Genomic DNA, 15,059 nt, shown 5'->3' with positions numbered 1-15,059 from the left:
GAATAGTCTCACTTATCTATGGGTTTTAAGAAAAATTAAAGACATTGAAATAATTCCCAGTTATGAGGGCTAGAAGGACCGGCTCAAGATATGAAGTTCACTACAAAGAGTGGTGAGTGCAGTTTGAGAAATAACTACACTGAGAACTATATAACAATATCATTGAGTGAGGGATGTTGAAAGCCTGTCTGGAATACAGGTGGGGGTGGGGAGGAAAGAGATGGGGGCATTGATGAGAAGGTTGCACGGTGAAGGGGGGGTGTTCTTTTTATGACTGAAACCCAACTACAATCATGTTTGTAATCATAGTGTTTAAATAAAGAAATTACCGTATTAAAAAAAGCGCACTGGTAAAAGGTTGAGTGTTGGATATTGTATGACTTAAACTCGGTCATGAACTTTTTAACTGTTATAACTTTTTTTTTATAAATATATTTTTTATTTAAGTAACATGATCATATTTGGGTTACAGTCATAACCAGAACACCCCCCTTCACCAGTGCAACATTACCCCCTCCCCGCTTCCCATCCCCTGCCTGTATTTGAGACAGGCATTCTACTACAGTAATTTGTTTTTAAGTTCAGTAAGTTGTATTTTTTTCCTTAAAGGATAAGAGTAAAAAAAATATAGTAAAGGTGTGATAGTGGCAATCGCCAATGTTTGCATAGGTCCAGAAAAATGGAGAAAATGGAAAAAAAAATCCTTGACCTGATTACAAAAAGGCCTTACCTCAGAAGTTTATTGGCATAAGACAGACTCTGGGTTCCAGGCATACCAGTCTATCCAACTCCAGTCATTCTCAAGGTGCCGGTGAAACTTTTTCACACTTTAGCTATTGTTGGTATCAGACTCTTATATTTAAAGACTCTGGTTTCTGTGCATTTCTTTCATCGATGTCAGGCTGATGTGGAGCATCCTCTAGTTTCAGCATATCATTAAATGCGGAGCGATCTGCCCTGCATGCAGACTATTGCTGAGTCACCTGGGTGTTGGGAGCACTCTTTGGAGTAAGTCAATGCCAAAGCAGTGATAGGTCTTCTCTGGTAGAGGCTTGGATCCTGGTAATGTTAAAGACAATTGTGGTTGTTTCCATAGATGATATCCATTGTTCAGGTGTGTGTGGGTGATGCCCATTTTTCTGAGGCCTGAGCCAAATCATTATGCCAATATTCAGGGTAAAAGGCCTAATTACATTACCAAATTTGTGTCCCCATCTCTATTAGATAAGAACTTGTTTGCATATGTATTATTTTCCCATTTTTAATGTGCCTATCCAAAAGAGAAGCAGTGCCACAAAATATTGTTGGTGCATCTGGGGGCCGAAGCCGTCCCTTTTTCTTTCTGGTATGTCAGGGTCGATGGTCAGACAGTGGGCTACAGATCTCCTGGACTGAACACTTGGTCCAGGAGACTGGAACCCCCCACGCCAGGCGGGTCTTCATGGTCGGCCCTGGCAACTCGGGCCCTGGGGGGCGGGCAGAAGAGGGAAACCTCTCCCCTATGTATATTGGACCCCCTGTTTTGTGCCTGTGTGACAAATATACTTTTTGAAGCATTATCTAAAAACGTTCTTGATCCTCGACTGTTCCTAGGAATAGAATCAGGATGCCCAAGATTTTGATAAAACACTCAAATTACCTTTATTGTCTAGTGTTTTATGTATTGCCTCTCCCCTCACCCCTGTGTCTCTCCTACCTCCTCATACCCAAACTCTGAACCATTATCTTCCCCTTATTCAACCCTCTTTATTCTCAGTTTCTAACTGGGTAGACACCAAGACTGACCTTCTGCCCCAACACCACCATCCAGCTCCTCATTGAAAGACACCCTCTTGGTCCCCAGCTCATGCCTCTACAAATAACTACAACCAACACGCCTGTTGACCCATGCTTGGTGGCCCCTCATGCCCCCATCAAACTATGGACTGTTGCATGATAACCAGAATCAGCTTCAGCAAAACCCTTAGTTCAAGGACAATATAGGGTTCCGTAATGCCACAAAACATGTCTCAAACTCAAATATCACCTGTTGTCTTCAAATACCCTTTTTTTTCTTTTTTTTCTTTTTAAAACATAAAAGGGTCACATGTATCTTTTGTATATCTCAGATGTATTCCCTTAACATCTATAACTCTTTTCGAATATCCTCATAGAGTGACAATTTTGCCCACTATATTAGTTATTTGATTGTTTGATTTTCCACCTGTGAAATCTGTTTTATAAGCAATACTGGTATAAGAGTAACTCTGTATAGATTTCACGTTTATACCAAGTTACGGGAAATGTTGGACTTTATTCTTCGGCTCCCAGATGGACCAACTGTTATAACTTTTTAACAGTTGAAAATTTATTATTCAAAACACATTAAAACTGAACATGTTGCACTGGTGAAGGGTGGTGTTTTGTTTATGACTGAAACCCAACTACAATCATGCTTGTAATCATGGTGCTTAAATAAAGATTTTATATAAAAAAAAACTGAACATGTATTTAAGTATGGCAGGCAGAACGAGGGTTGGTACATTGGAAGGTCATTTGGTTCAGGATGCTGAACAGATGAGAGATGACAGAGGTGAGGCTTACTGGAGTTCAAATAATAAACTCAAGATTTTAGAAATATTTCTTATGTGTTGGTTGTAAATACACAATCATGTATGTAATCAAGGTGTTTAAATAAAATATATAATAAAAAATACAATTTAACATTTGCATTCTGACGATAGTATACATGTAAAGAGTTACCATAGTATTACAATTGGATTCAAATTGATTTGTTTTGACTCAATTCTGTGTCCATGTGCAGGCATTAACTTTTAGCTCTCCCAGTGTAATATTCTACTAGTTACTACAATAAAATTATTAACAGTGAAGAAACTTCCCAGAAAAAATTTTTTTCTGCTGTTGTTTAAAGGCATTATTTTCGCCTTTCTGCATGCAATTTGTTAGAAAATTGGAAGTGGTAAAGAATAATTGATTTCAAAAATATAATGAATATAAAAATGTGATGTTTACAAAGAATTTGATTCTTTTCAAGAACAATCATTCTTTGTTTGGGTAAAGAAAAACTGCATTGTAGTTCATAATTTATTCCTGAGTAAAATGCTTTCTTCTGATCCATCAGAATGCTTTTGCCTTTACAAAATTTTCCTGCTCAAAACATTAGTTCGATGTTAAACACTGAGGTTTAGGTTTGTTCTATTTTATTTAAAAAAGGTATTTGGGAACAGGAGTGATAGTACAATAGGTAGAGTGCTTGCCTTGTATGCAATTGACCTGGGTTCAATCCCTGGCATCCCATATGGCCCCAAGCACTATCAAGAGAATTCTGAGCACAGAGTCGGGAGAACCATCAGGTGTGACCCCAAAACAAACTAAAAGGTATTTGGGAAAGGGGTCATACCTATCTATGCTCTGGAATCACTCCTGGCGGTACACAAATGAACCATATGCTGTGCTGGAGATTGATTCAAGGATGGCTGTGTTTGTAAGGCAAAGGCACTACTAATTGTAGTATCTCCATCAAGCATTGTTCCCTTTTTCACTTAAGAACCAAAACTATGTATCTGCCTGATTATGTTTTTTTACATCCTAAATTACACTTTGGGAGCTGGAGAGAGTAATATGGCAGTTGCTTTGCATGAGGTGACTTGGATTCGATCCCCAAAACCCCATATGGTCCCCAGAGGACAGCCAGGAGCAATTTCTGAGCCAGGAGTAAGTCCTGATTATCACGTTTCCTTACTGCCCCAACACATACACAGATTGCACTTTTTTCTTTTCTTTTCTTTTCTTTCTTTCTTTCTTTTTTTTTTTTTTTTTTTTTTTTGCCACACCCGGTGATGCTCAGGGGTTACTCCTGGCTATGTGCTTAGAAATCGCTTCTGGCTTGAGGGACCATATGGGATGCCGGGATTCAAACCACCGTTAATCCTGGATCAGCTGCATGCAAGGCAAGTGCCCTACCGCTGTGCTATTGCTCCAGCACCCACAAATTGCACTTTTTAACCTTCAGTTGAAGGGTTCTTCACTGCAGTTTTTCAGTGATTATTTAAAATCTGTTGGTGTTGAGCACCAAAGAGATCAGGTATGGCTCTTGCCTTGTACAAGGCTGACCTAATTTTGATTCCTAGCAATATCATATGGTTCCCCAAGCCCTACCAGGAGTAATTCTTGAGCACAGAGCCAGGAGTAAGCATTGCCAAATAAAATTTTTTTCATCTGTCAGTTTTATAGTAGCATTAAATTTCCATATTTATTTGTTGGGTTTATCTGTTTTGTTTTGTTTTGTTTTGGGGCTGCACCCAGCTAAGCTCAGGTGTTACTCTTGGCTCCACACTCAGAAATTACTACTGGCAGAATCAGGGGACTTTATGGGTTCCAACCTAGGTTGGCTGTGCACCAGACAAGCATCCTATCAGTTGTACTATTGCTCTGGCCTTCATGTGTTTTTAAAAGCAATTTTTTTTAGCATTGTGCCCTAGAGTGGCATTATAAAAAACAAAATTTTAGTTGAATTTCAAATACACTTGAGCAAATCTATCTAACAAGATAAATCACATTTGTGTAATTGTGCAGTATTTTTTAAATAATCTGTGAACCAAAATATCATTTTCTTTTACTTGATCATTTCTGTCTGCTTTTGTTTGGGAGACATATCTGGAGGTGCTCCAGGCTTACTCCTGGCATTTTGTTTGAAGGCCATATCGGATGTCCAAGATTGAACCATATTGACTAATACGAGGCAACTGCTGTACTCTCTCCAGCCCCTTTGCGCTCCTTATTTTACCGCTCATTAATGTAATTTGCCAGACAATATTTTGTTGTTGCTGGTGGTGGTGGTGGTGGTTTGTTTTTTTTTTGGGGGGGGGTTTACACCCGGCAGCGCTCAGGGGTTACTCTTAGCTCTGCTCTTAGAAATACTCCTGGCAGACTTGGGGAACCATACAGGATTCCAGAGATCAAACCCAGGTCAGTCATGTGCAGGCAAATGGCCAATTGCTCCAGTCTCATATCTTTTTTTTTTTTTTAAACTTTAAATCAGATAATACAATTAGCCAAACAGTAGAAATATGCTAAAGGTTATTAAAGGGTTCATTTTGTACTTTGAGTATTTAAGGCAGTTTTTATTTTTTAAAAAAAGCATACTTAAATATTAATTTTATTTTTTCTTTTAGGCCCATATGAAACAAAGTATTTATCAGGTAAGTAAGACTCTTATTTATTACATTTTTTTTTTTTACCCAAAAGAAAGCATTTGTTGTTTTTATCACCTTATTTCTCACTGCCATCAAATCTTTCAAATAGACCTGTCTATACTTTAAAAGTATCATTGATGGGGATACAAAGATACAAAAACAAAACAAAACAAAAAACAGGCCGGAGTGATGGCTCAGCGGAGGGTGTTTGCCTTGAACATGGCTGACCCAGGATAGACTGCAGTTCGATCCCCATGTCCCATATGGTCCCCCAAGCAAGCCAGGAGCGATTTCTGAGTGCATAGCCAAAAGTAACCCCTGAGTATCATGGGGTGTGGCCCAAAAACCAAAAAGAAAAAAACAAAAAATAAAAACCAGGAGGTAAGGTGCTTATCTTGCATGCAGCCAACCTGGCTTTGATCCCCAGCAAAGCATGTAACCTAGAATCCCAAAACAAAAATATTAACAGCTCATGCCCATCGTGTGTGTGTGTGTGTGTGTGTGTGTGTGTGTGTGTGTGTGTGTACAACTGTCCTTTCCCCTAGATATACCACTCATTTTTAAGGTGACAGGGATGAAACCCAGGACCTCATATGTGTGTGTGTGTGTGTGTGTGTGTGTGTGTGTGTGTGTGTGTGTGTGTGTGTGTGTGTGTGTGGCCTTCCTGGAGTGCTTGAGATGGGGTAGGGGACTGAACCTTGAACTGAATGCAGAACCTGCAAGCTAGCTCTTTGTGCATCTCCAGGCCCAACAGAATTTGGACTTTGTTCCCCATGCTTTTTATTATCTAGGTCTCACTCAACAAATACCAGCTGAAAGTTTGTTACATGTATTTAAATGTGTGTACATTTGAAATCTCTTTTTTTTTTTGGGGGGGGGACATTATTCTGTTAGGACCCACACGTAGTGGTGCTCTGCACATTGCTACATGGCATAGTTGTTGCCATAACTTCTCTGGTCCTCAAATAATTTCAATCTAGAAATAAGATAATTTAATTCACTTATGTGAAAAGTTTTGGATTTTTCATATACTTTTGGGTATAAAATACTTGCCCCAAAGCATTTCCTCATCTAAATCTAAGTACTTCTCCATTTTTATTGACTACTTCTTATAGTCACAAAGGTTTTGAACAGATTGAAAGGGTGTTGATAGGGTCAGTGATAGCACTGCCAGGAGTGATTTCTGAGCAGAGGGCCAAGTGTAACCCTTGAGCACTACCAGGTATGTGTCCCTCTCCCCCCCCCCCCAAATGAAGGTGTTAATGATGATTCTGTAATAGTACATCTATTTTATTTTCTTTTTCTTTTTTTTTTTTTTTTTTTTGGTTTTTGGGCCACACCCGGCGTTACTCAGGGGTTAATCCTGGCTGTCTACTCAGAAATAGCTCCGGGCAGGCACGGGGGACCATATGGGACACCGGGATTTGAACCAATGTCCTTAGGTCCTGGATCAACTGATTGCAAGGCAAACACCGCTGTGCTATCTCTCCGGGCCAGAGCTATTTTATTTTCTTGGGGAAGCACATCAGATGCTCAAGGCCAATTCATTAGACCTCATTAATATATCAAGTACCTAAATAATTTCTAAAAGCTATTTTATGTAGATTGGGGAATTTTGAACATACCTGGTAATATTCAGGAGTGATTCTTAGTGCTTGTATGACATGTGATGCCAGTGACTTGGAATGAGGATTGGTTGCATGTGAAACAAGTTCATTACCTCCTGTACTCTCCAGCCCCCAAATTCATTATTCTTAAAAAGAGTACATATGAATTTGAAGTCTTGAGTCACAGAGGAAATACCAGGCAAGACAAAATTTTCATTTTAGAATCTTTTTATTGAGCCACACCTGACAGCTTTCAGGAGCTACTCCTGGCTTGGTACTTAAGGGACAATCAATGAGAGGGATCAAAATGGGGTCTCCTGCATGCAGAGCTCCAGCCCTTTGAGCCATCTCCTTCCTAACTTCCTCCCAATGCTAAGAATGAGCAACACATTTTGCTATCTAAAATATTAGAATGCTAAGCTTCACCTGGAATTTTGAAATACCAAAATAAGCAATGTCTTAAACTAGAGCCAGAGTACAGTGGGCACTTTTCTTGCAAAGTCAACCTGAATTTGATCCTTTGTATCCCATATGGTCCAAGTACAAGGAGTGATTCCTGAGTGCAGAGCCACAGAATTAAGTCCTGAGCCAAAAACAATGTGCAATCTGTTTCTCAGGGCCAGAGTTAATAGTACAATGGATTGGGCACTTGTCTTGCATGTGACCCACCCTGTTTCAATCTCCAACACCAAATATAGTCCCCTATACTTACCAGGAGTGATTCCTGACCACTACTGGGTGTGCCTATCCGAGTCTATTATCACTGTAAGCAAAAAAATTTTTGCAGCAGAAATATTTATGGTAAAATTAACTTGTTCTTCCTAAAATGCATTCTAGAAACCAGTAAACCTGACTTACTCATGTTCTTTTTTTTTTTTTTTCCCAGATAACCATATTTTAATATCAGCCTTGGTGATTGCTAGCACAGTAATTTTGACAGTTCTGGGAGCAATTATTTGGTTCCTGTACAAAAGAAATTTGGATTCTGGCTACACCACAGTTTTTTCAACTGCATCTCAATCACCTTATAATGATGACTGTGTTTTAGTAATTGCAGAGGAAAATGAGTATGCTGTTCAATTTGACTAAGATTTCTGAATTCTTGAGTGTTTCCCATGCAAGACTTTATTATAATACAGCTTTTATGTATATCTTAGTAACATTATGACAAAAAACGTTTAGCTTTATTATAAATATAAAACTTATCAAAGAAGTCGTATTTTAACTATTTCCCTGACTCGCTCACCTGACGCTTAAATCAAATAGAAATAAAACCTAATCTATTTGTCTTACTTAAGCTTTATTCCATTCCTTACTTAGCTGATCTGATGTGAATTAGAAAAACTCAAAATTTTTTTAAAGTTTAATCTGCCTATTTTACATAAAGTATAAATCTGCTTTTTAAAAATATAAAGGCCCAAGGGGGGGGGTGGCTCAGTACATCACTTTGCCAGGTGCATCCTTATGTCATAGTTACTATTCACTTATGCTGGGCTACTCTGGCATGACTCATTTTATCTTCATTATTATATGTAGAAAAGTTTACAGATTTAAATACACAATCCATCTACTTTTACAATCGCATTACTTTTAGAATGTAATTCTATAAAGTCTATTGTGAACAACAAAATTTGGTACTGAGCACAAGTAACAATTTCAATAAAAATTTCTAAATTCTTAGAAAACAAAAGAAAATGTAGCTGTACCAGAAAAGTTATGGAAGCTAGTAATGAAATACCTGCCAAGCAGTGACTTTACAAAAATCTTTTAGCATATATATATTAGTTTTTCCTGTATCTCATGCTTTCCAAACAGTAAGTGGTCATTCATGCACTAGGAACACAAAAACAATACAAAAATGCTCTCGGCATGCCTATGTTCACTGCAGCTCTATTTATAATAACCAGAATCTGGAAACACTCCAGATGCCTGACAACAGATGAGTGGCTAAAGAAGCAGTGTTACATATACATAATGGAATACTATGCAGCTGTCAGGAAAAATGAAGTCATAAAGATTTCCTATACATGGACAGACATGGAAACTATTATATACTGAGTGAGACACAGATGTCTCACTCATCTGTGGGATTTAAGAAAAATAAAAGATAGTAAGATAAGAATACCCAAAGATAAGAAATGAGGTTTGAAAGGACCAGCCATGTTATGAAGCTTATCACAAAGATTGATGCATGCAGTTAAGAGAAATAACTACATCAACAACCATCATGATAATGGTAGGGAGAGAAATGAGGTGGAGTCATTGATGGTGGGAAAATTGCTCTGGTGAAAGGGGGTGTACTTTTTTTTTTAATAACTGAAACACAACTACAAACATGTTTGTAATCATGGTGCTTAAATATATTGATAATTTTCTTAAAAGGATGCCAGATGGAACTTGGGCCAGTCAAGTGCAAAGGCAAGTACCATAACTGCTGTACTATCTTATGTTTTATGTAACTTCATCTTGAACCTAGTTAAGAGTCAGGAAAAATCAATTATCTAAAGAAATAAATAAAAATAACAGCCTCTTACCACAATCAGTATCACTCTTGTTTCTGAGGGGACTAGCAGAGACTGGGACTACTCCTGCTAGAGCATCCAGCAATGCCAGGGATTATGACCATATTTCTGACCTCAGAAATGATCTCCCAACTCAAAAGGGCATTACTGAACTATAACTGAAGACCAATAGAAAAGCAAATATTAGTACTATTAAAATGTGCTACTATTGCTTGATGAGCTTGAATATTGTTTTCTGTAGTGACAAATATCTTCCTGCTTTCCTATTTTTTCCTTTAAAAAAAAACAATAAGCACCATGATTATAAACATGTTTATAGTTGGGTTTCAGTCATAAAAAGAACCACCCCTCCCTTCACCAGTGCAAAATTCCCACAACCAATAGCCCCAAATCACTCCTCCCCCACTTGTCTGAGACAGCATTCTACTTCTCTCACTTATTAAAACTGTCAGGATAGTTGTATTCTGCTTTCCTATTCTAATTCTAGTTTTTTTTTTATTAATGCTTCATTGGAGATATAATTTTTTTTATTTTCCTTCACAATCTTCTTTTTTTTATAATGCAATGTATTGTATATAATATATTGTATATACATTGTATTCCATTATTGAATAACAATATTTTTTTTTCTTTTTTTTTTTTTTTTTTTTTGGTTTTTGGGCCACACCCGGTGACGCTCAGGGGTTACTCCTGGCTATGCGCTCAGAAGTCGCTCCTGGCTTGGGGGACCATATGGGACGCCGGGGGATCGAACCGAGGTCCGTCCTAGGTTAGCGCAGGCAAGGCAGGCACCTTACCTCCAGCGCCACCGCCCGGCCCAATATTTTTTTTTCTTAACACCACCCATCACCAGTGCAACATTCCCATCACCAATGTCCCAAGTCTCCCTCCTCCCCACCCGACCCCCGCCTGTACTCTAAACAGGTTCTCAATTTCCCTCATACATTCTCATTATTAGGACAGTTCAAAATGTAGTTATTTATCCAACTAAACTCATCACTCTTTGTGATGAGCTTCCTGAGGTGAGCTGGAACTTCCAGCTCTTTTCTCTTTTGTGTCTGAAAGTTATTATTGCAAGAATGTCTTTCACTTTTCTTAAAACCCATAAATGTGTGAGAGCCACCCACTGAGTGGGAGAAACTATTCACCCAATACCCATCAGATAAGGGGCTAATCTCCAAAATATACAAAGCACTGACAGAACTTTACAAGAAAAAAACATCTAATCCCATCAAAAAATGGGGAGAAGAAATGAACAGACACTTTGACAAAGAAGAAATACAGATGGCCAAAAGACACATGAAAAAGTGCTCCACATCACTAATCATCAGGGAGATGCAAATCAAAACAACGATGAGATACCACCTCACACCACAGAGAATGGCACACATCACAAAGAATGAGAATAAACAGTGTTGGCGGGGATGTGGGGAGAAAGGAACTCTTATCCACTGCTGGTGGGAATGCCGTCTAGTTCAACCTTTATGGAAAGCGATATGGAGATTCCTCCAAAAACTGGAAATCAAGCTCCCATACGATCCAGCTATACCACTCCTAGGAATATACCCTAGGAACACAAAAATACAATACAAAAACCCCTTCCTTACACCTATATTCATTGCAGCTCTATTTACCATAGCAAGACTCTGGAAACAACCAAGATGCCCTTCAACAGACGAATGGCTAAAGAAACTGTGGTACATATACACAATGGAATATTATGCAGCTGTCAGGAGAGATGAAGTCATGAAATTTTCCTATACATGGATGTACATGGAATCTATTATGCTGAGTGAAATAAGTCAGAGAGAGAGAGAAAACCGCAGAATGGTCTCACACATTTATGGGTTTTAATTCTAGTTTTTTAAGAACTAGTACCAATCTCTTTCTTTATAAACTTGGTCACAAAAATCTTAATTTTGAATAGCCCAAGAGACAATGTCTAATATTTAAATGAATTAAAAATGAAACTACTGAATCCGGAGTGGTGGAGAAGAGGTAAGGCATCTGTCTTGCCTACACTAGACTAGGACAAACCGTGGTTCAATCGACGTCCCATATGGTTCCCCCAAGCCAGGAGTGATTTCTGAGCGCATAGACAGAAATAACTCCTGAGTCACTGGGTGTGGCTCAAAAACAAACCAAAAAAACAAAACCCCCCAAAACCGGAACTGCTGTGTCCTCTTCTTTGCTCCAGAAATACTCTGGAAACAGTACCCCTTACTATACCACTCTCCAGAGAGCACTTGTCATCCCCTTGGGAAACCCTATAGTAGAAGCACCTCCCCCTTTTTAAATATCTTTAAGCACCATAATTACAAACATCATTGTAGTTGGGTTTCAGTCATAAGACCACCTCCTTCACCAGTGCAGCATTCCCCGACTCCCCCCCCCCCCCCCCCCGCAACCTGTATTTGAGACAGGCATTCTACTCACACTCATTGACATTGTCATAGTTGTCTGTGCAGTTATTTCTCTAACCATACTAACAACTCTTTGTGGTGAGCTTCATATCGTGAGCCGGTCCTTCCAGCCCTGATCTCTATATTCTCTGGGCATTATTATAACAATGTCTTTTATTTTTCTTAAAACCCATAGTTGGGGCTGGAGCGGTGGCACAAGAAGTAAGGCGTTTGCCTTGTAAACTCTAACCTAGGACTGACTGCGGTTTGATCCCCGGCAACTCATATAGTGCCCCCAAGCCAGGAACTATTTCTGAGCGCATAGCCAGGAGTAACCCTTGAGTGCCACTGGGTGTGGCCCAAAACCAAAAACAAACAAAAAACCATAGATGAGACTATTTATTGTGTCTATCTCTCTCCCTCTGACTAATAGCAAAATAGATTCCATATCCATCCATGTATAGGAAAACTTCATGACTTCATCTCACCTGATGGCTTCATAATATTACACTGTGTCTATGTACCACAGTTTCCTTAGTGGCCAGTGGTGATGATGGTAGAAAATGTAGAATATTCTAAATGGTTTGAATTTTTCCTTGCCTGATATTACGTCTCAAGTAAGTCTAGAGGTTCTTGGTAATAAAGCATTAAACTTTACTATAAGTATCTTCAAGCCATTTAATAGTTATACTAAATAAAAATTGTATGTACACAATTTTTGGTAGACAATATAAACGTGTCTACCAGTTAAAAAATTTAGAGCTGGAGTGACATAACATCTGCTTACACATGCCAACCCAGGTTCAATCCAGGTTCACCCTAAATGGTCTACCAAGCCCCACCAGGAGTGACTCCTCAGTGCAGAGTCAGAAGTAATCCGAGAACTGCCAGGTGTGGTCCCAAAATAACCTCCACCTCAAGTTTTGTTTAAAAACATATTAAGCAGAAAACAAATCTGTTCTAAATTCAATTATAAATGTGTCAATTCAAAGGTATTCATAGAAAAAAGAAAAACTTGCATCTTCAAATTTTATATTTTTGCTTAGATATGAGACAAAGGTAACAAGCAGAAGTTGAACAAATGATGCAAAACCACTTTTGTATGAAATGAAATTCTTGATATACAAGTTTGAAGTCTTTCAGCCCCAGTATAATAAAAGGAAACATTTCAAAACTTTAATAGTAAATCAATTAGTATGCACTTTATTTAAAGCCAATGTTTTACATAAAACCAAAATTCGACTTAAGTGAGGGCAAACTGTTGACTCACATTTGAGAAATTACATGGTTTTATTTGGTTCTGAAAAAGCCATTTGTTGCCATGACATGAAGACTTTAACCAGAAACCACCTGAAGGTGCTTTTTAAAGTGTATTTATGAGTTGACAGAAAATACAGTTAAGGAAGAATACACAATTCATGTCCACAGTGTAAATCTATTCATATTGAACAGGTAACACGCATCTGTTCTTTCCAAAGATAATGAAAAATACAGTCATCAAATAAAGGTTCACAATTAACAAGGAACAGTTAGAAAAGACAAAGATCCAAATAGATTATCATATTTATCTATAAAGAAGAGACATCACTAAAAAACACATTGAAAAACCAGTGTTTTTTTCAAAACTTTGAATGTGGGATTTAAAAATATTCCATTAACTTGAGTTTGCAGTAATTTTTTTAAACCAAATAGCATTTGACTAACAATTGATAAAATTTACAGCTGTAATATTCCTAAAAGGAATATCTACATACTATGGCCTATCAAATATAACCTGCATTTTGCAAATCAATAAAAAATTATCCATCATTTATATTTTATATACTTTATCTATAAAGTAGATTTTATTGCCAAGTGAATTTAGAATTCAAATTAATTTTGGAAACCTAATGCTCATCACAAACCCTTAGCTGCACCCCTTTTAGACACTGGAGAGATATGATTATGAAAATATTATGACTGCAACTTAAGGCATTAAAAAAGAAATTGGGTGCCACTTGGCATATTTCAAAAGCTTATTTTTGCCCCACTTTTATTTTCACTAGCAAGAGACTAAAACATGAACTTTTTTCCATAAATATGACTACAGTAATCAGAACACAAAATAAAGGTTGTTGGCATTGCCTAGCTATTAAAACAAGGGCAATACCTTTCCTATTCACCTAAAAGAAAATTACGTTAGAGATTACCAGTTTTATAAACATCAGATTCACTGGCCATATTAAAAGATCCAGCAGAATAGTTTTAATTCAGCAACACGTGCGAATGAATATACATCTATATATATTCATTATAGTCAATGTATTGGATGGCACTATCCCACAAAAGTAACTCAGACTTAATTGCCAGTTTTAATAAACACTTGTTCACAGATCATCCATTTGTCTTATATGGAGTTAGGCAATATCAAATGGTCTGTTATGATCTCCATCTTCTTCTGAATCATCCTCTGAAGCTGTTGAAAGAAAAGAGGATGATCAAGAATGATTTTAGAGAAATGAGAGTAGAAGTATAAATATGAAGCCAGAAAAAACGATATTTGTAAAACAAAACCCCAATTTAGTATAGCTTGATCAAAATGGTTATCATGTTAAGAATTACAAGGTTTGATTATAGTTGATGTCCATATAAAATGACAACCCCCATATTTCTTTGTCACTTTTTATAAAAATGAAAATCTTTCAAAATATGGTTCAAGAGCATCTCCTAAAAAGTTTTTAAGATCAAGGAGTGTTCACAAAAGTTAACGATATATGTAAATATCTATTTACATTAGAGAAAGTGTATTTTAGAAAAGTGTATCAAAGAAAAAGAACTTAAGGCAGTTGCTCTCACACACCTGAGTAGAATCTGGCTTATTACCATTGCATGTTTGATGCATCTGATGAGAATGAAAAAAAATGTAAACAGAATATGTTATGGGTATTCTTGTACTTTACATAAAAGCTACGTTTATAAATGTCAAGAAAAAGATCTACTTTGTTAATTAAAAAAATATAGACACAGCATAAGTTAAAATAATTTGACTTTAAAAAGCTTTCTGCTAAAATTATTCTTTTGCCACCATAGTAGTCAGAAACAACCTTTTTTAACATTTCTGATCTCGAGTTATTTTACTCTGTAGTAGCTTGAGAGTTTTATACAACATTATGTATCATGTATTTCGGAAAGATATATGTATAAAAACAAGTTTCTGCAAAGTTGCTGTGTGTGAAAGAAAATGGAAGTTCATATAAAATAAACTACCATTTTCCCTATCATAAATTCGCAAGGTTAATGTTTATTTCTAATATTAAGAGCATGCAAGAAATGGAATGAAAAGTTAGAGTATGC

General features: G+C 37.3%; 2 protein-coding genes across 3 annotated transcripts in view; one reads left to right on the top strand and one right to left on the bottom strand.

Moving 5' to 3' along the window:
* Positions 1–8,094, top strand: part of CD302 (CD302 molecule) — a 33,323-nt gene extending 25,229 nt beyond the window's left edge. Inside the window, exons 6-7 of the mRNA XM_049772863.1 lie at positions 5,175–5,201; positions 7,689–8,094. Coding sequence (XP_049628820.1) covers positions 5,175–5,201; positions 7,689–7,891 — 230 coding nt within the window. The 3' untranslated portion in view covers positions 7,892–8,094. The remainder of the gene's footprint in view (positions 1–5,174; positions 5,202–7,688) is intronic.
* Positions 8,095–12,901: 4,807 nt separating this feature from the next.
* MARCHF7 (membrane associated ring-CH-type finger 7) overlaps positions 12,902–15,059 on the bottom strand; it is a 39,843-nt gene continuing 37,685 nt past the window's right edge. For both annotated transcript variants that reach the window (XM_049773108.1, XM_049773109.1), the window contains exon 10: positions 12,902–14,181. In XM_049773108.1, the coding sequence (XP_049629065.1) occupies positions 14,123–14,181 (59 nt within the window). In that variant the 3' untranslated portion in view covers positions 12,902–14,122. The remainder of the gene's footprint in view (positions 14,182–15,059) is intronic.

The sequence above is a fragment of the Suncus etruscus genome, chromosome 5 (genome assembly GCF_024139225.1).
Source record: "Suncus etruscus isolate mSunEtr1 chromosome 5, mSunEtr1.pri.cur, whole genome shotgun sequence".
Lineage (NCBI taxonomy): Eukaryota > Metazoa > Chordata > Mammalia > Eulipotyphla > Soricidae > Suncus > Suncus etruscus.
The sequence above is the reverse complement of the archived record's forward strand: the minus strand, read 5'-3'. Positions and strand labels throughout refer to the sequence as shown.